Source organism: Mytilus galloprovincialis, chromosome 13 (assembly GCF_965363235.1).
Source record: "Mytilus galloprovincialis chromosome 13, xbMytGall1.hap1.1, whole genome shotgun sequence".
Taxonomy (NCBI): domain Eukaryota; kingdom Metazoa; phylum Mollusca; class Bivalvia; order Mytilida; family Mytilidae; genus Mytilus; species Mytilus galloprovincialis.
The window spans coordinates 34,180,881-34,206,157 of record NC_134850.1 but is presented as its reverse complement, the minus strand read 5'-3'; the positions used below and the strand labels follow the sequence as shown (position 1 = coordinate 34,206,157).

Genomic DNA, 25,277 nt, shown 5'->3' with positions numbered 1-25,277 from the left:
AAGGATTTTATACAAAAAATATTCAAATATATTCATATATATGTAGTAAATGCTTCTATTGAAATGTAAGATAACTCTCTTCAGTATTTCTTCGAAAAGATAGGTTATTCAAAAAAATTACTCGTCTAAGTAGATCCTATGACTGTCTGACTATTTTAGTTGCTTCTGACGAATAATTATTCAATATGTTGTTCTCGTAAACATATTAATGCAACAATTATATTATTTTTTTTATAACCTATAATGATGTAATTTACGCTTGCAGCGGTGTCGTATGGAAATCTGTATTGACTTCATATTGATATACAATTTTGAATTTTAAATCTTTCACTTGTCGTTCCTTCTTTACCATAGCAATGTCTGTTCTGTAAATTGATTCACACATGCTATTTCTTCCCTAAGATTGATCCTAAGATTACATACTCAAATCAGTCACTTTCATTTGTAAGTAAGATATAGCTATGATTTTTTCAAAGATACAACACTAAGAAATATTTTGTTATCAAATTTTTAATAATCTACAGATCATAGTTTCTTGATTTTTATATACCAAATTAAGTACAATATAAGTGAGGTAGGCAATGTTTCTGTTATATTCTGGTCTGCCTCCAAGCCTTTTATAATATTTGTTTTTCCATTCATTTCAAATAATGACAGGGTATACATACATAGACATAAGTTTACGCTTGCTATTGTTTATATTTACCCGTTCCGAGGAAAGATTACACAAAGACAGTTTTTACACCTGATCGCCCATATGTATGTATGTCTGTCTGATCATCCATCCATTTAAATATTCGTGGCGATTCTATTTAGAAACGAGATTTCAGACATCAAGAATTTTTTTTTCATGCTATATGTGAACATTTTGAGTGTGGGATGCGTTTTCAAGTTCAATAAAGGCAACAGTAGTATACCGCTGTTCAAAACTCATAAATCCATGGACAAAAAACAAAATCGGGATAACAAACTAAAACCGAGGGAAACGCATTAAATATAAGAGGAGAACAACGACATAACACTAAAATGTAACACATATAGACAAAATCCCACGAGAATAACAAATATAACATATATATATAACATCAAAACCAAATACATGAATTTGGGATAGACAAGTACCGTGACACGTCTTATCGCAATGTGAATTTACACTCAAAAATAAGAGAAAACAAACGACACAACGTTATAATGTAATACACACAGAAACGAACTATAATATAACAATGACCATATTCCTGACTTGGTACAGGGCATTTTTAAAGGAAAAAATGGTGGGTTGAACCTGGTTTTGTGGCATGCCAAACCTCGCACTTTTATGGCCATGTGAAATATAACATCAAAATGACAACACAGGACTACAATATAAATAAATTGGAGAACACAATAGACAAAGAATCACACGAACAACAGCCAACAAAAGGCAACAAGTTCAAAATTTTAATACGCCAGAAGTGTATTTTGTCCACACAAGACCTATGTGTGACGCACAGATACAAAAGTTTGAAAGCCGAAACGAGTACAAAGTTGAACAGCATCGAGGACCAAAAGATCAAAAAGGTTGTGCCAAAAACGGCAAGGGTTTTCCGTTAAGTTACCAGAAAATCCCTATAATATAGAGTAATTTATACTTTTGCAAACAGTAAATTTAATAAAATGAATATTCAAAAGATGTACATGATAAAGCTGAAGTATTAACTAATTACAGGAAACAACTGAAATACATTTACATAACCAGACATTTGAAACACAAAAGTAGACACATCCGAATACGTTTAAACCTCTACGCCAAGTGACGTCCTATTTGAAACTGAAAAATGACGAAAAAATGACGTCATTAGAATTAGTAAAACAGAGCATCAAAAAATGAAAAATGACGAAAAAATGACGTCATTAGAATTAGGATTAATTTAAGATTATATATTTGAACTAAATACTGATATTGCATTTAATAACAAAGCACATTTTAATTCTTATTAATATAAAACTGAGGTAGCAATTAACTATATTATAAAACTATGTCAGGTTTGTTATGAATCTAACTTCAAACGTAAAATATCGTACTGATTACTTTGAACGAAATCAAATCTGATAAATGAAGGCGGTGATTAATTTTCTTTACCATAACACAGAAATATAATAGAAAAGACGTCAACACATTTGACAAAATCAAGATACTTATATACCCCCATAAATAATGTTCATATATGAAATTCCCTACACGTGACTTTGGAACTTAAAATATGAATTTCTTGCAATGTCCTAAAAAGTCCATGTGAACATGATTTATCCTGTTATGCATTTTCAGATTGATTTGCATCGCTCATTAACTTCCTGTTTACTGTGTACTGATTTCCTCCTACACATAATGACCATGTATGTTTTGTTTTCCCTCTTTCTCTGATTTACTAACCAGAATGCCCTACAATTTGGTACATTGTAGCAACATTTGTGTGAGCATAATATACTGTGTGATTGACAATAGATTCCACTGCCTTATGACATGTTTATTCAAATGGTTTGAAAAAAAATATTCTATTTGTAACAAATTTGTGTTCTCTCTTTTACTTGTAGATTGGCCGGATTTAACAACAAGATTAAAAATTGTTAAGAAAAGTGACATCAAAATGTGTTCTAAAGAATCCTTTGCAAAGATCTGTGAAAGCAGACAGGTAATTGAGAATGTTAGATAAGCTGGAAAATTATTTGTTATTAAGAATAAAGCAACAGCATGCAAAAAGAAGCCAAGATTATACATGTAAAATTCAGTGACAATATTAGTATATGTAAAAAATATTGTTTTTTTTTAAAGATCGCAATTCAAGGAGATTTTTATGAAGTTTGTTCACATATTTCAACGAATTTCACGTACCTTTTTTATATATGTTCATTTTGATCAGCCGAAATAGGATGTTTTGATGACATATTTTTCTACGGAATTTGACCTTACAAAATTTCGGACACTAGTTATCTGAAGCATTATTGTTGGGAGAATGCTTTAATCAATACCATATATTAGAAACCAGCATTCAAAAGTATTTCACTATGAATTTTTTTAACATACCTCTTCTGAGACATATTTAAGTGTGACATGACTCTGTGAATAATACGAAAACATCCAGTGAAATACTAACAACCAGCTAAAGACCATGGAAGCTAGATCATTTAATTTCTATCAAGAATATTGATGAGTTCCCACTTGAATTATCCAAACACTTTTGATTAAGTTCCATAGTTATATCATCATGAACTAGAATTTAAATAAAAAATAGACACAGCTTCCTCCGCCTTATTTTTAGATGTTTTTAATTTGACTACAGCGGTCATCGTAGTGTTAGTAGAGTCTATGGCAAACATGAACATTTCAATTTAGATATTTTAGCAGCATTATATATACCAATTTCATCCGCGAATGGAGTAAACATTTCTTATCTCATACGATATTCTAGAGCTTGCAGCAATTGAACAGCCTTTTGAAAAGTACCAAGATATATTCAACTTCGTATTTTATTTGGCCTTTTTAACTTTTTTTGGATTGATGAGTATTTAATAGACGTAACGCGCGTCTGACGTAAACACAAAATGTAATCCTTGTATCTATGATGAGTTTATTTATAGATACATATTCACAAAATCACAAATAGTACAGGATGGTTTAAAGCGATAAATTCTAGATGCTGCCGTTGTGTATCATTTGTTTCCAGTTTTTGCCTTCATTTTACCAACTGTGGATTTACTTATTATTTGTAGGTACCAACACTTGCGGATTAAGGAAAATAACATGTCTTTGGGAAATTTGTCATTTGTTGACCATTTAATTTCGTCGTTCAAATTCTCCCACAAAATCCACGAAAATTGATATCCAACGAATAAAAATGAAACCACAGTAAAATGTTCCTTTTAGTCTTCTGATTCTTAAAGTTGCTCTGCAGTTGTACATTAGATTTTTTAAAGTGTTGTTTTCATTTTGTAAACCGGATATTTTTTTAATTAATTTGTCCTTTACCAGAAATTTCTATTAGAGTTTGGTATTATTTTTGATGCTGGTTGTAGGATTTTAAAATAATTTTAAATGATATTTTGTAAACATCTGTAATGTAAATTCATGTAAAAGTCTCCTTTAATATATTCTCTTTGGAATAATTTTAGACTTAGTTTTATAAGCTTTTTAGAATATCAAATTTTTATACAAAAATATATGTGAAATAATTATCAACATTATACACTTATTATGAAAATGTCCTCATATGCAAATGATTTCCTTTATATATGGCTAACATTATTATCGCAAGATTTTTATATGTCAATATCTGTTATTTGTGTTCTTTGAAGGTTTACGATATGACTGGCAAAAAAAAAGGAAAATGTCTAAGTATATCGAATTTTCAATGTATCCAACAACGCACAGATGAAACATCAACAGATACCACACAGTTGACAGAAAAATATAATACCATGTCAGAGGCAGCACAGTGTGAAAGTGTTTTAGACTTTGATAAAACCTCTATATTACAACTTTTTAAGCATATGCAGTATGAATCAAAAGGAGCTGATGTTATCAGAGATACTTCGAGAGATGTATGTTAATGTAACATTAAAGTATACAAAAAAGAGAAGGTATTGATAGGGCAATGTTTTGTACCTTTGAACTCGAAAATTAAAAGTACTTAAATAACATTCATCATCTTTGCATTAAGGTTTCAAATGTTGTACTATTATGTAAAACAGTCTTCGTTATGATCTTTTTAATTACTGTTTAAAGATTGGTTTTGATGTTCAGGGGACATCGCAAGTGACCTTCGATAAATAATGTCAAGATTATATTTAATTTATCATTAAAAATTCACTACACGGTTTTGGTAAACACCAAAACGCAGTTTGGCAGTTGTACCGAACACAGAACAGAATCTCACATCTCACTGCTAGTTCAAAATGACGTCAGGTACAGTTTTATGCAAAGTTCTTTGATAGATGTCAATTTGATATATATGTACATGTATATGATAATTATATGTGCATATATGTTGGAAAAGGATATATCAAAATACATTAGGGTCGATGAAATTATAGGTAACCAAATGAAATTCCATACAGGTTTGCATTGTATAAATGAACACAGATAGATAGTTCACTAGTTAACAAGAAGAAGTTATTTTACACTTTAACCCTTCGGTAGCTGGAATCATTGATTAGATTAAAAAGAACATGTAATGTTGTCTCTAGTTTTAACTGTCGTACACAATTCATTCCGTCCATTTCCGATTGCACGTTACACCATAGCACCAAATGACATACACAATTAACACTATACACTTTTTATTGGAAGTTTACACCATCCAAGGGGTGTAATTGTCAAGGCTCTTTTTACATTAATGGAATTAAAGGAAATTAAAGGTTAATGCTGTAAAAGTTTATACTTCCCTTGCATGTGGAAAGATATACAACGCCAATTGATTTTTGTGTTAATATAGTCGGGGAAGTCCTGTTAAATACTTGATAAAAGTTCGAAGTTTCTTACTCATGTAACTTGACATAAATTATTTTTAATTTTGTTTTTGGAATGGCGTCTCGATATTTACTGTAACACATTTATACAGATAAAGATTAGCATAATTATACGTTTATTCACGCCTTTAAGCAAAATAGTATTTAAAACTCTTGAGATAATATTGTTTTAATGTTCAGTATAGGATCAATTAGCTGTGCTAGATTTTACTGATGAATAAGTTCCTTTATAAAATTTCGGTTCAGAAGGTTATTTCATTTGTTAATTTAATTGAGTGAAATTACAGTTGCTTTGACATGTGTACTTTTTGCTTAGCATCACTGTGCGGAGCTATTAGTTTGAATCGAAATACACGCCATCTATAATCAATGTGCCGGAAAATTAACTAAGTGTTTTTTTCAGTTCCGACCAACTTTCATTAAATTATGTTCGGTTTATTATGCATATATCTCACAGATACATTCAATATTGAAATATCAATTATTAATACGTGTGTATTTGCTTTGTTTCTCTGCATCTTGCACTATCTGCTTTGCTAAACAATGTTCCTATACAATGTTTAAAAACACGCATCATCTGTATTTTATAACTTCTGAAAATATAGGTACACCCCCATAAAGGCACACCTCAAGAGTCGTGTCAGTTTTCAATTGTTTTAATTTACAAGTAATTTAATATTTTTAAAAGCATGGGTGTATAACGCACACTCTTAAAGTATATCCATTTATTTTAAATGAATATGTAAAAATACCACATTTACAATACTATTTCAACAACATGCACACATATTACCTTAAGTTAGGATAGAGCGAAGCAGTCCATAGCTTTTTAGAAAGCTCAAACTTGTAATACAATTGTATCTGTCTGTTTTTCTTACAGGATATGATGCAGTTCCTAGAGCAACATTTAAGCAAGGACGATAATGCAATTTTTGATAGTCTAGTTATAGTTATCTTCAGTGGTGGATATGACTATAAACCAGGACATGTATATGACAAAGATGGCATCGAAATAAACACAGAAGTACTCTTTGAAATGATCAGACAATCTCCGGCTTTTAAGAACAAGCCAAAAATTGTCATTATAAGTACATATGACTTAACAGGTATATACATTTAATTTTGATACAACAAAGTGAAATCATTATTCTACTTGAATATTTTTCTACTCATATTTATAAAATGTATTGTTAGTACATTATGTATTGTTTATGCTTCTACAATTCTTTATAAATAAATGTAGATAACTACATGCAAAGTGTCCACATAGTTTCCCTTTTAAACTGTTTATCTTCAATGTGAACTGATTTGTGGTATCAGAAAAACTCCAATGCTCAACCAAGTAACCTCAGATGCTACATAGAAGAATTTTGAACTTACATATGTTTTGTTTTTAATTACTTTATGTATCTTTCATGATTGTGCAGGTATATGTTTATGAGTCTTAACAGCAAAGAAATTAAATTTATCATGAAAAGTGTTCAACAAGGTTGTATAAATTATTTGGATAAAATGCGTTTCTCAATTTATGCAACGAAGTAACTTTTTTTAAGACCTACGCATAAATTACACTAAGTAAAGTATTTATTTCTCAATATATGAATGGGTGAAAAATGTACTTTTGCTATACCACAGAATAAAGAGAATAATTTTGTAGTTAAACATCACTCTCGGTGTTTAATTTTAGAAGAAACGCACGTATTTGATGAACTGGCTGCTGTACAGATTCCTAAGATAAACACAGATGATTTATTTGTTGTAACAGCGAAACCAAAGACAAGTATGAACAATTATAGAATACATTTGTAGTTTTACAATATAAAAAAAAATATTTATGAATGTTATATACTTAAAAATATAACCCGGTACAAATGTACAATAGTAACAAAGAAAATCAATAATCATTCATTCCATTTAATGTTTTTAGTTATGATAACGATATCAAAATGTGTGCGGATTAATATTTAGCTGATAATATAATAATTATTTAATGTTATATCAGGTAGTATGTCGAAGATGACTTCAACTTCAAGTGGAACATTATAGCAAAAAGCTTCCTCGTAAGCTGCAACCCTTTATCTGTGAAATGTTTACAGAAAATGCAATCTCTGCTTCACAGAAATGGAAACTTCATAATTGTGAAACTAAAATTAACACTTTTGTCATAAAGTCGTGTTCAATTGTAAATTCAAGATTTTAAGCAGACTTAAGTACATATGTTGTATTCCTTATTGCAAGTTCGATCAGATAAAGCCGTTCAACACGAACACCAAACTATGGATTACTTAATGAGAGGACAAAATCTGTATAATGTAAAGTTGAGGTATAGTACTAGCCAATCCATTTGAATGTCTATCGTTTCTTGTAAAACACGTTGTCCTCCGTAAGAAATAAGAAATAACCTGCATCATGTTCCTTAATTCTTCTGATCTTCCCTTTAACACCTTTTAACCTCTGAGGGTAAAACTGTATCGTAATAACAGTACCGTTAAAAGTGATAAAGAAGATAGACCATGTTTATTAGTTTTTTTTTCAACTCTGTGCCTGTCAATGCTTAAATGGCGATGTTGTAACTAGATGGCTAGTTAGCGTTTTTGACTATAAAATTTAAAGGAAAGAATTTCTACAAACAGCATTTTTGTAATTTAAAGTTGATTGTCCATATGATGTTTACCAAAAAAAACTAAAGAAGGTATGGTCGTTATAGCATTTTGCCGATAACTAAAGTTTATTGTATATATCAAATAAAGATATAATATTTTAAAGCGTTATCATTACTTTAATCTATAAAATGACTGAATAGCTCGTTTTGATGTTTAATGAGGAAATACCGTATAGCGGGGTTTTTTCGCGGAGTGTAAATTTTCGCTTATTTTCGCGGATAGAACAAAATCGCTTAAACAAATTCCGCCAAATTAAAAGTGTACATTCAAAGGTATTGATTAAAGTTTTGAATCCGCCAAAATAATAACCCCCAAAATTTTACCTTATTCAATGAAAATCGCGTAATTTTACACCCTCGAAAATAACCCGCTATACCGTAGTTTAAAAGTTTAAAAAAAATAATACAAAAATTTTACATGTAACATATTTTTTTTCGTATAGAACTATTCAAAATGTATTTGAAACATAATTATAATTTTAGAAAAAGGGCCATGGATTATTGGAGATGAAATGAATGGATCATATTTTATACAGGCTTTTGTACATGTGTTCAAGAAAATGGCACATGAAAAATCATTCCAGGAAATGATGATAGAGGTATTTTAAATCAACACATGTATACGTTTATTTAATTGTTTACTATTTCAATGGCTGTTGATGTGTTCTTTGAAAAATGTCAATGGATAAGGTCTTTTACAATGAAGGTTTATAATAGACTTCTTTTTTTGCTAATATTGAACAATTGGCTGGCATTTCTAAGAGATAATGTAAGATTTTCTTAACGAGTGCAGATAATGACATATTTGACACGAACTATGCATGTCTATTCAATTCAAAGTAGAAATTAAAACAGATATATCCAAAAGATTAAACCGCTAAATCATTTCAAACAGGAAAATCTTAACCTGGATGACTATTACCAAATTAAAGATTAAAAACTTGATATTCAGAATTATGCTAAGGGCTTATTGCTATCAAAGCTCTTAGTATTTTCAAGTTAGACATGCATTTAAAAATTATAATTGATGATTCAATCAACTAGTTTTCTTAAAACAAACGAGGCAGACGATTCTGATGGAACAATCACACATCATAAGTAAAACCACCATCAACTCCATGTCAAAAACTAGGGGAAAAAACAAACAACAATTGATTAAACATTATAAAGAAACCTCCTAAGAACTCAGACACACGAATACCACCAAATCTGGATGAAGATATCAGATGCTCCTGAAGGGTAAGAAGGTTGCACTCAATTTGTTGCAATCGTCATTAGGCTAATGTTTATCATAAATTAGTTATGTTTCATTCTATGATGTCGTGGAAAATTGGACGACTCTCAATTCTAAATGACATTATTTAATCTAAAAAAAAATCAAAAACATCATGATAAGTGAAAGGGAACAGAAATTAAAATTATGGTTTTCATTGTAAAGAGAGACATCTTATAATACGTTAACTGAGGTCTCAACTTTGAGAATGCATTTGTATTCACAGCTTAATCAAAACAAAAATCAATTGAATATTTTTAATTGATGGTTTTAATCCACCAAATATTGTAATAGCATAACTTAACATAAACATCGGACACAAAGTAATGAAAGTAATACTATATAAAATTCACAGAAAGATTTTTTATTGAATATCCAAGAATGACTATTTAAAACATTCAAAACAGTACAAAAATGTACATTATTTATCAATATTATTAATCAAATATTTTTAAGGATTTGTGATTTGTTAAAACTTGATCACATGTACATTTGTATTTACTCAGATTGCACGCCAATACTGTTGTGTTAAGCTTTTCGTAGGTCAAAAACAGCATATTGCACAGGGCATACAGCATGTTACTAAAAATACATTCTAGAAAACCCCAATTTTATATTGTTCATGCAATAGTTGTTGATTAATAATATAACAATTGTAGCCTTTGGTAGAGGTCAATACGATGTTATATCGACCTAGAGAAGCATATCGACCTCGGACTTCGTCCTCAGTCAATATGCTTCTCTTAGGTCGATATAACCTCGTATCGACCTCATACAAAGGCTATAATTGTATAATATCCATGCACAAAATAAAGCTTGTTATGAACAAAAGAGATGAAATTTGAAAATACAACCGCCAATTTTTGATATACATACACTCTTCATAGATACGAAGATAAACTTGTGTATTAACGCCAGACGCGCGTTTCGACTATAAAAAACTCATCAGTGACGCGCGAATCCCAAAAAGTAAATAAGACCAATTAAAGTACGAAGTTGAAGAGCATTGAGCACCAAAGTTTCTAAAAGTTTTGCCAAATACAGTTAAGGTAATCTATATAATTTTGATTCAGAAGGATATTTAACTTGCACCTACGCTTTTTTGTAGATCCATACGAAAAATAAGGTTAATAATTGCAAATGAAACAAATATGACGGCAATAAAACAACTCAAAATACATTTTTAGTAAAACATTGCTAAAAAGTTCTCAATTGAACAAACTAGTGACAAATTTACTCTGGTTGACACAGCCATATATATATCAAGCATAAAGTTGAGAAATTTACAAGATGCTGTCATTATCTCAAGTTGTTTTTCACATTACAGTTCAAATACATTTTATAATTGAAACGGGGAATGTGTGAAGGAGACAACAAACGGATCAAATAGCACAAAACAGCCTAAAGTCGTCAATGGGTCTTCAACATAGTGCGAAAATCGCAAGCTCGGAGGCGGGCTACAGCTTTCCCCTTTAAAACAATCTGTACTAGCGAAAATGGACGTGACACTAAACTCCGAAACATATCAATGTACCAAAATTAACAAGAGCGTTAAATGCATATGTTTATGTCGAATTCTATCACCTTGTGCTAAGATGTGTTTCACTTCTTGCTTAGATGTATAAGTTAAGATATTGTCCATCATTGACTGTATCGAGACTTCTGCTTTCTATATTTTCGAAACTTGATTAGTTTAGTGATTGTTTTTTTTTCTTCATTAATCAATAATTTGATACAGAGTACAGTAAAGTCAGTCTGTCTAGGTGTGTGGTTTTTCAATGGCTTTAAATATAAAATACATTGTTAACGCAGGAAAAACGGCACGGAATGGGAAAGTTATAATATAATGTCAGGTGACATTAAGTTAACTGTATGCAATTCATGTGTTATCAACAGATATTTGTGGACTATCAGTCCCCGAGGGTATCATCAGCTCAGTATTCAGTACTAAGGTACTGACATGATTTAACAAACTTTACTAAAATTGTATGTTTATAAATTATTAAGAAACTGAGGTTTCAACTCCCTCAGGCAAAGTTGGCTTTAGATGGATTTGGCTATGTATTTTAAATATTTTTTTACATATAGCTCTTCAACGGTTTCGGAACTTATACATCTTCGGATTTCAAATGTTGGCTTTGAGCGTTCCTGATGAAGGTAAATCCAGAAAAGCGCTTCGGACGCAAGAAATTATTAAACGTGTTGTTTTCAATATTTTACACCACTGGGTCGATACCTCTGCTGGTGGACTATCTATTTAGATATTTGTAATATATAAAGAGAGACAGAGAAGAAAAATATGAAGGAACGAATTAATACATCTATCATTTTCAAAACATTTAGAACAGAACGTTACAATTCTAGTTAATTTTTATGTCTCGTATATATGTTATCTTTTTACATTTATATGTACATTACAAACCATTCAATACAATGCAAATACAAACAATATCATATATAACATAAGGTCATGGGTTATGTGCAAGCACAAATAATAAAGTGAACTTTTTTTGTAGGTAGGAGACTGTCTTCAAAATGCTATGGTGGCTGATCATAGAAAGGAGGCTGTAGCAGAAATATTTATTCTTGAACAATGTGAAGAGAAAGAATTGTTCTTTTTTCCAGGATTGTCTGGGGTTCCTGCAAATCACATGAAAGGTAATGGGACTATCAGTATTTGCTTATCCTCTTTAGAAACTTTTTATTCAAAACAACACTCAATGAAACGTAACGTAATATTAATTTTCAAAAAACTTCATTTAAAGACTGTAAATATGCTCCTTTTACACACTCTTCTACTTGTTGTATATATTTAGTTTTTAAACTAAAAATATAAAAACTATTAATGTAAGAAAAATAGAAAACATTGTAATAATGTTTGCTATTCGGTGTGAGTCAAGGCTCCGTGTTAAAGGCGTACCTTGACATATACTGGTTTACTTTGATGAATTGTTACTTGGGTGGAGAGTTGTCTCATTGGCACTCATACGGCATCATCTTATATCTATGTAATAAAACATTAAATTACTGTTCATATCACAGTAACTGTAAAATCATTTGTTAAATAGCGCAAAAACAGTGAAACATTTAAAAATATGTTGCAATACTATATATATAATATTTCATGGCAAAATCCGTATCACATGCCGTATCATCCCAAAATACCAATATCAGCCTGAGAGCCTTTAGACCCGAGGGATGATATAAGTAGAGGGAGATACAGCATGTTATACAGATGTTACCATGTTTTATACGCTTTATCATTTATTAAATAGGAAAGTATAAAAGAGGGACGAAAGATACCAAAGGGACAGTCAAACTCACAAATCCAAAACAAACTGACAACGCCATGGCTATAACTGCTTTCTGATCTAAAGCACCTGTGTTACTTTTAGATTGATTTCCCCCTTGTTTTAACATATTCATCATATGTAAAATATGCTTATTTATTCATCCGAAGCACCTGGATTACCTAACAGTTTGTGTCCTGTAGTCCACAGAAACAAATTTTTTTTGTATTTTATTGTTGTTTATTTGTCTTTTGTTTTCATTGAATAAAAATAGTAACAATAAACCAACAACTTAATAACAAATATACTGTGATAAACAAAAGACTGCTTGAGACTGTTGAGTGAAATGTGCACTTTTACCTTTTTTATGATTTCATTTCGTGTGCCAGAAAAATATGAAAAGTCGACGTCTGTGACGTCACATGCCAAACAATGACGTCATTCAAAAAATGCCGTTATGATCGTTCCATTTTAGACCCATTGAAAAAAATCTGACTTTTATCTTTGTGCTATTTTCATATTTCCGAGAAGGTTTGTGATGAAGGGGAGGCATGCGATAAAGGGGTTTGATATAGGGTAGAAATGCGATAAAGGATCTGTATCAAAAGTTGAGCGATACAGATTAAGCAGCAGACTATTTATCAAATATTCAAAACTACTATATTTACTACTAGATATATGATAAATAGTAGCTTAAATCTGAAATTAGAGATTTATATATTAGTCTCAGGTGATATAAGGAAATTTATCTAATTAAGTATAGCATTAACAGCGTAAATACTTATCTTAATTATCTTAATTATAAAAAGAAACGGCGATGATGTTTGTCATTTGTTCCGTTTTCAAATAATGATCTGAAATAGATCTGTATTTAATATAAAACCATATATATATGAACATTACGAAGAGGTATTCGATTTAATGATCTTAAATCATGTGTGCTAACTGTTGATAATTTACTGCTCTTGAAGTACCTGGATGGCCAGACCTAACAAATGGTGTAATACCGGTTCAGAAGAAGAATGTCAAAAAGTCTGAACTGGGTTTCTTCCTGAACAGACACAAAGAAAAGGTATTGGATGTTATAAATATCGTATTATAAATTATACCTCACTAAGTCATCATCTCAAATTAAATCTAAATATAAAATTCCTCCGAGTCCCCATTACCTAATATTTATTACTACAGTCATATGACAAGGCATAATCGGTAAGCTTCTTTTTTTTCTTTAGGAATATCCCACTATCTTCACACCGAGTTCTAAAAATAACAACTAATAATTACACTTAATAAATGTCGTGCATCCGACGCGTTTTATTTTTCTTTCGTGATTTACTTTTAAAAGAAACGCTCAAACCTAAACATTTAAAAAACTTATTGATCATTTGTATCTGTAAAATCTTCTTACCGGAGTAAGATACATGACTAATGTGGAGTAGAATGAGAATATCAATAAACAGAATGGATCGGTAATTATCAAATTGACTACATATATTTACAACTGTACAGTGATTATGTAAAGACTGCTCAAACATTGCAAGGAGAAGTTCGCTTTGCTGTTGCTGCCTTTCTTTTTCATAGATATCTGTATAAGTTACCACATATTTGGTTTGAACACAATAAATCCACAATTCTTCGTGAGTTTGGTTGTTGAACGGAGAAAACATTTTCCCTATTTTTAAAACTTAATCTGTGTGAAATTTATTTTTCATTCGACGAATAGTTAACCAAAAGCTAGTTAACACATGTCTGTTCAAATGTTACTTTCTTTAAGATTTACACAATGACAAGTGCAAACCGAGGAAAGTTCATTTTGATATCTAATGCTCATTGCATACCAGACAACCAATATGAAGAAAACAAGGTGACGGCAGAGAGATATTCAGAATGTATCAGGAATTTAGACTTTGATAAATCCAACATGAGTCAGCTACTCAAGTACATGGGATATGACTCAAAAGGTGGCTACCAGGTTAAGAATTCTACAAAAGAGGTATATTATCATTTAAGTCTTTGTTTGAAATCAAATTCTTTTTCTTAATTCAGAACGTGGGTAAATGGTAATGGATTGGAGTGGGGTACGAATGCCAATGTGATAACAGGTTGGATGAGTCTCATGTAGACGAAACGCACGTCTGGCGTATCAAATTAAACGCCTAGTACCTTTGATATTTATTGACTTGTAACAGCATGTTTGGACGATTTCTTGTCACTGATATGTTCAAATGTCATATAAACGATCCAAGCTCTTTACCACAATTATGATATTATATGACTTTAATTACCACAGGCAAAACAATGGTTCTAGCTCATGAACCTTAAATTGGTTAACCTTAAGTAAACTGTATACCTCGATATTGAGGGCCTTATGGTGATTTGTGATTGCCTATTTCTCAGTCATGTGAACTATGGTTGTCATCAAATTAGGGTACAGCATTGAACCCTTATTTTCAATTGACCATTTTTATTCGATTCATTGGACATTTACTTTATTTAAATATCAAGTCACAATTTCACACTGTGACACGAATGAATTTCTCCTTTATGCAGCGTTGGGGAAACTTGATATCACTTAGCCATATTGTGTTAATTTCTATTTTAATAACATAAACACAACGTTGCTCGCTAAACAAAAAATTGTATTACAAATGTCTTAATGATATTTCTTAGAAAATAATGTCGAATGCTAGATATATACAATTTCGCATATGGAAAATCTAATTGTGAAAAAAAAATCAAAATTAAATGATCATTTGCTCGCTTCTCTTTTTCGAGGGAATGAAGAACTAGAAATTAAGTGAAAAACAAGTACATGTGTTTTTTATAGGGTTCGCGCGACTATGATCTCATGTTCATGGTTGATTAGTCATAGAGTGATGTGGATTACTTGTCATGTTCTTAGTGAACAAATAAACAATAACTGTTGAGTGTCTTTAAATATCAGCTTTATTTGTACAAAGCTAGGGAACAAGTGTAATGCGAGCTTCGGTGAGCTATCATGCCTGTTCCCAGCCGAATACAGCTGCTGTTATTGTCTTTGGCCTACCATTGATTTTGTACATTGTGTTTTTGCTTTGAAAAACAGAAAAACTCAGACTTATTGCATTTATTTTCTATTTATAATATATAATTGTCGAATTAAAACAATTGTCATATTCCTGACTTGGTATAGGCATTTCTAAAGTAAATGATGGATTAAACTTGATTGTTTAGCTAGCTAAAACTACCACTGTATGACAAATATTATAGTTGAATTTTATCAATAACTGTAATATTACATACGTCTATTATGAACCTTAAGTGATTTTTGAAACATTTAGATATCTTTTAACATTGAAAATACTCCTAATGAGAGTGAAAATTTATCATGTGTTTACAAACTTTTGTGAAAAAATAACTATACGGTTCTTTTAAATAATTATTCTAAATATTTTGTTTACAGGAAATCAAAGATTTCTTAAAAACGAAATTAATAGAGATTGACAATGATTCGTCTTTCCAGTACGATAGCCTGGTAATATTGTTTTTGTCAGGAAAATTATTGTGTGATGCCGGAAAGATTTATGACAAAAATGGAGACATTCTTCCAAGGAGGGAGATTTTAGACATCATTAAAGAATGTAAATATTTCAAGGGGAAACCAAAGATTATATTTGTTCAATCCTTCAGTTTCACAGGTACTTTCTTTTTAATACATATTTAGATATTAATACGTTTTCGCTTTTTTTTCTGAAAACTTATAGTTAGTCCTTCCGAACAAATAAAATGTCTAAGTTAATGCTTTTTTATACAAACATAATTTTGGATCAGATAAGGTTAGAGTATTATATAGGTAGCTATGCAGAAATTATTTTCTTTTATTAATGATTTTCTTTAGTAAAATAGAACTTTTTCAATTCACATAAATATTTATAATGTAAATATTAATATTCTGAGGAACAGGAACAATCAGTAAAATATAAATGCATTGATATTTTAGTTGCATAGATGTAATGAAAATATCATAGTTCTAAAACTAATCAATATATTGAAGGTCTATTGTTTCCTAACTAATTTGCTATGTTTTCATTGCATAATTTTACTTTTCGCAGCTTCACAAAAAGTTATTGGGCGCACCTTGTAAAAATACCTGTTGACAAACCACGTCTCTTTTAATAGATATATAATATTAATAAATATTTTGTTTTGTTTACATACTGGTTACCAGTTATGGTTTCTATGTTTCTTCTCATCGAGACATAACCTTGGAATATTACAAGTATGAATAAAAAACATAGCGTCAGCCTTGAATATTTAGGGAGTCCCAAAGTAAAGATAGGGATAGTGCAGAATTAAAGTATAAGTTTAAACTCTTAGAAACTCAGGGTATATAAATATTAAAATGTGCCTCACAGCCCTTTATTTTGACCTTTGATAAAAATAGTAGTGCATATGAGCTTTTCATTCTAGGATATATTTTTTTTTAGAAACTTCATAGTAAAATTTGTACAGTTTAAGCCGTAAAAGGAGTTCTTTGGAAAATTTCATTGTCTATATTTACATAAATGGAACTTATAGAATTATTCTGATACCACTGACTATATGAAGGGTATTTAACATTGTTGAAGTGATACCTCCCTCTTGATTTGAGTGTTTGAGTAATACTATTGCAATTGCTTTTTGATAAAGTAATAGTCTGTCTTTTAATCCAATTTCACACACTATACTAAATCAGTTGACAAACAGTTTGAATACTACCTTTTCGATTATGTTCCCCCAAACTCCTTGACCAAACATTATTAACAATTTGATTTGAAAACTTTTAACGCGAGTTATGGGACTTTTAATATGATGACGCAATGAAAACTTGTTAACAAAAATTCCCGACGACATTTTTACATTAAAACCATAATAGTAGGAGTACTTGTCATCAGGTGGAATTGCCCGTATTATGACTTTCTTATGTACACATCGGGACACTTCATTTCGACGTCATAATTTTGCTATATTTATTGATATTCTGGTGTACATATAGGATTGTGTCAAATAATTAATACCATTTGATTACTTTTAATTCAGGCTTTCATGTCTTACATATGTAGAATTTTTCTTCTTTGTTTGTTAATGTTGTCATAACTGTCTTTTTTTTTTTTTAGATAAAAGTCATTTTTATTAACTAGTTTCATTATGTAATAGTTGTTTTCATATTTTGCTTTTCATCGAAACAGATTGGAAATGGAAGATGGTGGGAATCTCATAAAAATCATTTATTGATTATAGAAGGACTTCTATCTATCTCGGGGTTCCTATTTTGTGTTGTTAGACTGCTGTCCCATTTACAGAAACACTACAATTTCTGTGATTCATACTTAGAATTTTATACAAAACAATTAAATATTATATTGAATAAAGTCAACAGTAGTATACCGGTGTTCGAAATTCATAAAAACGATTGAGAAAAAAAACAAATCTGTGTTATAAACTGAAACTGAGGGAAACACATCAAATATAAATGGAGAACTACGATACCTTTAGTTACAGTTGTCACAGTATATCCTGATTAAATAGTATTTTCAAACTGTTTATATTTAATTGCAGAAGAAACAGAACCTATGGACAGTATGGATCCTTTAGATTCGATAGCTAATGATTTCATCACCAATTGTGAGCCAAACACTGATGACCTATTTGTGGTATCAAGTTACCCAAGAATAGGTAATAACAAATATTGGCAAGTACTTCATGAAGACAGTAATTTAAATTAAACATTTTATATCTAACTAGATATTAAGTCATATAAAGTTAGAAAAGGACTAATATGGCGTGTTTATGGTTTGATCCCCATTTATCTCCATCGTTTGCTTTAACTGAACAATTCTAGATATAATATAACTTTTTTTTAAATCAAGCGATGTTGAATATTTTTTTTACTCTCAATCCATTGAAAGTAGGAGAAAGGGTATTTAATTATTACACATATCACTTTATTTGTGTAAACAAGATAAAACCCAGTCGTTATATTCCTAAATATGTGGGTTTTTTTTTAAGATGCAATATGTCAGATACAGCTACACAGTTATATGAATTAGTATCAAAAGGATTGCAAAGATGTCAGAATCTCTCGAGTCAATTTTAAATGTACATAATTGGATGAACATTACAAAACTGAAAGGAATTGTATGTTCAGATACTAAACATTGATTGAGACTTGATTTTGTAATTATTTTGTGTCGTATTGCGTGTAGTTGTGATTCTATTTTTTATTTTCTGTTCGTTTGCTAAAGTAAAGATAACTATGTGTACATGATTTTTTTTGTTTTACACAGCATGAATGAATGAATTATTTTATTCTCATAAATAAGTACATGAAATACTGTAAATTCAGAAATTATTGCGAGGTTTTTACTATTGCGAAAAATGCGCCAGAGTTGTAAACGTAATAATTTAAACTCGCATTTTGACATATATTATCAAAATCGTAAAAATTTAAATCGCATTTAAGTCTATAATGACAACATCGCAATATTAAATGCATGCAATAATTTCTGAATTGACAGTAGTACAGAGAAAATAACAGTTCATAAATAATACATATTTTGTTACGCATGTGTGAACATAAGTAAGAATATAATATTACTACTGTTCCTCTAACCTGTTTGATTTGGAAGAAACATCGACATAGTTGGATAGTGCAGTTAGTTGCAAAATTACTAAAACAAGTCTATATTAATGTTTTTGAAATTGTTATAAAATACATCAAAAACATAACTACACACCTAATCTTGATTTATATCCAATTTGTAGAAATTTACCTGTGATGTCAGTTTTTGTGGCGAAGATACATTCGTGTTCCAACACATAGTTCGTAATGATATTATGCTGTCTTTGTATACTGTTCTAAATTAATTTTAGTTATTTGTTGTGATTCTGGGTATAACATGTCGAAATGTAGTATTATATTATTTATTTTTGTATTAATTATTCTTGCATATATTTGTACTTTATTCCTGTAATGTTGTCAATTTATTGGTATATTTAACATTGCCGAAAAGCGCAAGGTTTTGCTAGCCAAACAACCAGGTTCAACCCACCATTTCTTTATAAATGACCTGTACCAAGTCAGGAATATGTCAGTTGTTATCTAATAGTTCGTTTGTATGTATGTATGTTGCGTTGTAGTTTATTTTGTTGCACTTCGGTGCTCTGTTGTTTCGTTGTTTCCCTCTGATAGTTGATGTGTTTACCTCGGTATTAGTTTGTAACCCGGATTTGTTTTCTCTCTATCGATTTATGACTATTATACAGTGGTATACTAGTGTTGCCTTCATTGGTGTATCTACATAGGCTAGAGGTATAGGGTTGGGTTAAAATATCACAAAACATATTTATTTAACCTCGTCGCATTTTTGTCCTTGTCCCAAATCAGGAGTCACTGGTCTTTGTTCATGTTGCTCGTCTTGTATGTTTGGTTTTTTTTTTTATTTTAGTTCATTTATATGTTTCTGAGTTTATAGTAGTTAGTTAGTTATCAAAGGTACCAGGATTATATTATTTGCTTAATGTGACGTGTATTTTCACTAAACTCGTGCACATATCTGGATGCGGGACATGCGTCAAGTTTTGACATTATTTTATAATTTATTATTACGATTAAATTTAATATGTAAATTTCGGAAACTGAAAATAGATATAGAGGTAAAATGATGTCTTTATTTTTTGAATGATCAAGCTAATTATGATTTTTTTTTTCATTTGTCTTTTAATTTGTACTGAAAAATGATGACTTCTCGATAACTAAAGTTTTGAATTATCTCTTAAAATAAAGAGATCGCTGCCATTAATGACAATTACGATTGTATAAAAGTATGATACTGTGATTCTGCATACTTCGGTTGTTTTTCAAAACAAATTAATGGATGATTTTCAGAGATCCACACTTGTTTGCATAAGCCAAAAGCTATACTTATTCGTTTCAGGGCAAGGTCCATGGATAATTGGTGAAAACATGATTGGATCATACTTCATTCAGGCACTCGTACATGTGTTCAAAAACTCAGCATATAAAAAGTCCTTTATGGAATTATTAAAAGAGGTATTTGATGATAAGAAAACACATATGTAAAAAATCATACATCATAAGGGTCACTCGGTGAAAATCTTTTAAGCACGCTACAAACTCTTTGCTTAGTCTTTTTAATATTATATGGAACTGCGTATTGGAAGCAAACTAGTTATGCTATTATCCCTATGATTACCTCTATTTATATGCCAGCATATATGAAGCACTACGGACATGTATTTGTACCCAAGTTATCATTCCTGTCGTCTGTTATATATATTACATTATTTATTTTGGTTCGCGTTTACATATTTTTTCCAGGGGAGATCTATAACTTTTACATTATGCAGAATGTTTATACGTTTATACGTTATTGCCAAGATTTTTGTTATATTTTCATTCATTTATCCACTAGGCACATGCGCTGAGAAAGGAATAGTGCAATTGTTTGCATTCGTTGGTTTAGTAGATATAGAACTGATCATATGATTTTGGCTTTTTCAATATTTCAACTTTTGTAAACTTCAAATTTAAAATGTGAAGTAAAAAAGGAACAACAATATAGAATAGTCTATATTGTGGAATAAAGGATAACTATGATTAAGGTAGCATCAATTTTGTGTTTTATGCACACTCATTTTACGTTGTGCTTTAATGTTTTAAATTTAATTATAAATTATAGCTGTTTAATATTTGAGCATACCACATGTGCTTCTTATTTGTTTTGCTGATATTACATAATTGTTGTCAAATGGAATAATAATCAGTATTGATCGATTTAACTGAATTACCTCTTCATGTCAAAAGCCTTCTGGTTGTCATGTTATATCTCTCTTCTGTTTTAACGTTGCCACTGGCTATATTTATCCTTTAGTTATCTTTTGTTGTCTTGCTTTTATGGATTTTTTAGCAGGTAATCAATTGTGGTCAAATGGCAGGTCAGTCTGATACAGTACTACCAGTACAAACCCTCAAAATTCAGCACCAGAAAAAAATTGACACTAAAATAACTGTAGCGTTAAGGAACAATTGAATAGGAACAAAATTGCTTTTTTTCTGAGACTTGAATTACTGTCAAATTGTATTTGGCCTCGAAATTGTAAAATTATCAGTCTATTGTGAGGAACTCTTTTTTATTGATTATTATATAATGATCACTTTTCATATTACATTATAGATTATTCATTTTTACTTTGACATGTTTGATATAATTGTTTTGGATCATATTTTTGTATACATAAATCTCCTGAATAATCCATTGCATTTAAAAATAATGTTTATACGGACAGAGTATCAAAACTATAAGTCAGGAATTCCAATCAACAACAGAACCTACATAAACAGATAAACAGACAAACAACAGGTTCACAAAACAATCTACGATTGCACAACACAAATTTGAGCATTTGTAAAACTTTTAGAATCCAAAGATGTTTGCCATTAAGAGCTATATTAGTTTCTCATTTACATACTATTTAAGCATTTGACATCTTATCTTTACAGGCGAATATATGTCTGGGCCAAGCTATGATTCCAAAGCTGACCGACGACGGAAAAAATAGTGGGACTGTAGAGAAAAGACCTGTTGCACAAATTGTCTTATTAGAATATTCTGAAGACAAAGAACTTTACTTTTTCCCAGGTCTTGTTATTAAAGCACCAGTTTATAAAGGCGTCGAACCTATCGATTTATATGGAATGTACGGGCGACCAGTTTGTGTACCAACAGATTAAAGTTACTTTAAAAGCTACACTGTTATGCAGTTAACAGTTTATAGAATGGATTGTTCCTTTACTAAATGAAACTTACTTGTGAAGATGAATTTTTAAGTGTGGAAGAACACAACTTGTACTGGAATCCCTGAACTAAGATCATTAATTAAATTTAAATGAGGTAAATGTATATACATGTGTATATATGAGTTTTTGAAATAATTTGTATACTGTTATACCATATGCATGCTCATATATATCTTGCACTACTACATGTATTACTATTATTACTATATTAATGAAAATGGTATTACTATACTTAGTCCATAGATTTCATAGTGTTAGTTCATAGAATGCTTATTATGCTTATCTATTCCACTTGCTTGATTATTTTGCCACAAAATAAAAATATGTTGATACTTGTAAATTCTAAAGAAAAAAAAATATTAAAAAAAATTAAGCTTACTATGTTGAAATCTTGTATGAAAATATTTGTATTCATATATATGATAAGAGCTCTTATTTATAATGATTTATTACAGAGTAAAATGGTAAAAAAGGTTAAAAATGTAAATGGTTACTAGGTAGTTGTTATCACTTTAAATTGCTGACAGTGTTTTTCAGTAAAAAATGAACTCGAGTAATAAACTAAAATAACAGATTATGTAATTTAAACATTAATACTTTACTTAATTTGAATGTGATGACAGTAATTTGTTTTTAAAGAACAGACAGCATATACATATGTTATACATATAACGGTTAGTACTAAATAAATATGCATTACTAGTATTTCAGAATATATATATTACTCCCTATTCCTTTCAGGAGACAATTTCGTTGAGTGAAAGTTCTGACTTTAAGCAGCAAATTCCTAAGACTTTTTTGATGTTTACAAAGTTAAAAACTTAATACAACAAAAATATGATGGCTCATATCATTAATGTTCGATTAGTCATTGAACCTGGCTCATTTCTGTATATAAATATTAAAAGAATAAATGTCGAAAATAAATCCCACTTTCAAAACTATATTTTATTTTGGTTTCAAATTTGTTATAGATACATTCTTTCAGTTTTGAATTTTCTTTAGTCTATTTGTTGTTTTACTTTTAGGCCATCTTCCTAATTATGCTAGTGTTAGTTTCGTCATATCTTGGTGTCTGGTGTCAGTCCTTATTTTCTGTCACAAAATGTTTTTCTCTTACACATCAGGACCATATGAAACTAAACTTCGCATAATTCTTCATGAAGGTACTTGTATTTAGTTTAAACAGATTGTCCGATGATCCTACCTGTAAATGTTTGTGTAATCCGTTCGAATGTACCGCTATCTTTACATCATAGGCCAGTTCCGGGATACGTTTTTAGACGAAACTGTCGTGTGACTTTCATCACAACGTGACAAAAATGTATGCATAGAAATTTCCAACGCATGTTGAGCAAACGGGTGAGAAAGTTTTATGTTATACTGCACAAAATATTTGGGAAATAAAAATCTAAAAGGATGGTTACCCTCCTTCAGTCATACGGCAATCACGATTATGTACTCACTGAACATTAATTATTTTCATACAACCCTACATATGACGATTATGAAGGTGCTGGAAAATTTAAATAGAGCAGGGATACAGGCGCGACTTCTATCTGGTAAATGACGTCATAAAGGTGTGCGAAATTGATGATTTTTTCCGGTGAAAGACATGATTCCAGAAATCACCTATTGATAATACACTGCATTTTAAGATATTAAGATCTTTAGCTATAAAGAAGCTTTAAACTGAGCATCATATATCATGTATATCAAACTTCAAAGTATACCAACTGTACCAAAAGGTTTAAACTGAGCATCATATATCATGTATATCAAACTTCAAAGTATACCAACTGTACCAAAAGGTTTAAACATCAAAGGGATAGAGATCAAAAAGGTTCATGAACCGATTGAATGAAATGTTTTAAAAATGTTCATCCCAGCTACTTCAACTGTAAATTTCTTTAACAATTACACATGACAAACACATTGTATTTGAAATATCTGGTATCATTAACAGTAGTCACATGTCACGTGACGATTTACTAAGATAAAAACATCGCCTCGAAGATGTCGGAAAAATTTTACAATCTAAAGGAATAGTTTTCAAAGAGATGAATTTCACACTGTTTCTTTAAATCAGCATATTAATGATTTCAATACAACAGATTTTAAAGCCCCTAGAAAAAGAACGAAAAAGAATGTTAGTTCTTTAGATGACAAATGTACAACACTACGTTCTATTTTATTTTTTTTCGTCTTTTTAAATTATGTCCTTATCCATCAAATGATAAACACTTTATAGTTAGACGAGGACTTAAACCAATGCGCTTGACGTTTACGATTGTAAGATTTTATTTTTCAATTGGTGCAAGACACCCCTGGAAGAAGCCAGATTAAGAGATTCATATACTGATGACAATGAAGAAGACACGCTCATCCCAAAATTTAGGAAGAAACGTTCATTGTTACCACAAAAAAGTAAAAACTAAAACGTAAATAGATATAGGAAGATGTGGTGTGAGTGCCAATGAGACAACTCTCCATCCAAATAACAATTTATAAAAGTAAACCATTATAGGTCAAGGTACGGCCTTCAACACGGAGCCTTGGCTCACACCGAACAAAAAGCTATAAAGGACCCCAAAATTACTAGTGTAAAACCATTTAAACGGAAAAACCAACGGTCTAATATATAGAAAAAAAGAAAAAAACGAGAAACACGTATAAATTACATAAACAAACGACAACTACTGTACATCA

The 25,277-nt window shown here is 30.4% G+C and overlaps 1 protein-coding gene across 5 annotated transcripts in view; it reads left to right on the top strand.

Moving 5' to 3' along the window:
- LOC143057634 (uncharacterized) overlaps positions 1-23,273 on the top strand; it is a 41,244-nt gene extending 17,971 nt beyond the window's left edge. For 4 of the 5 annotated variants that reach the window (XM_076230986.1, XM_076230985.1, XM_076230988.1 and 1 more), the window contains 12 exons: positions 2,575-2,672; positions 4,333-4,578; positions 6,386-6,611; positions 7,193-7,285; positions 8,651-8,766; positions 11,957-12,098; positions 13,702-13,802; positions 14,505-14,723; positions 16,173-16,407; positions 18,308-18,424; positions 20,686-20,801; positions 22,272-23,273. In XM_076230986.1, the coding sequence (XP_076087101.1) occupies positions 2,575-2,672; positions 4,333-4,578; positions 6,386-6,611; positions 7,193-7,285; positions 8,651-8,766; positions 11,957-12,098; positions 13,702-13,802; positions 14,505-14,723; positions 16,173-16,407; positions 18,308-18,424; positions 20,686-20,801; positions 22,272-22,502 (1,940 nt within the window). In that variant the 3' untranslated portion in view covers positions 22,503-23,273. Of the gene's footprint in view, positions 1-2,574; positions 2,673-4,332; positions 4,579-6,385; positions 6,612-7,192; positions 7,286-8,650; positions 8,767-11,956; positions 12,099-13,701; positions 13,803-14,504; positions 14,724-16,172; positions 16,408-17,937; positions 18,253-18,307; positions 18,425-20,685; positions 20,802-22,271 lie in introns of those variants that run through there. The other variant, XM_076230989.1, reaches the window with a different exon arrangement.
- The last annotated feature ends 2,004 nt before the right edge of the window (positions 23,274-25,277 follow it).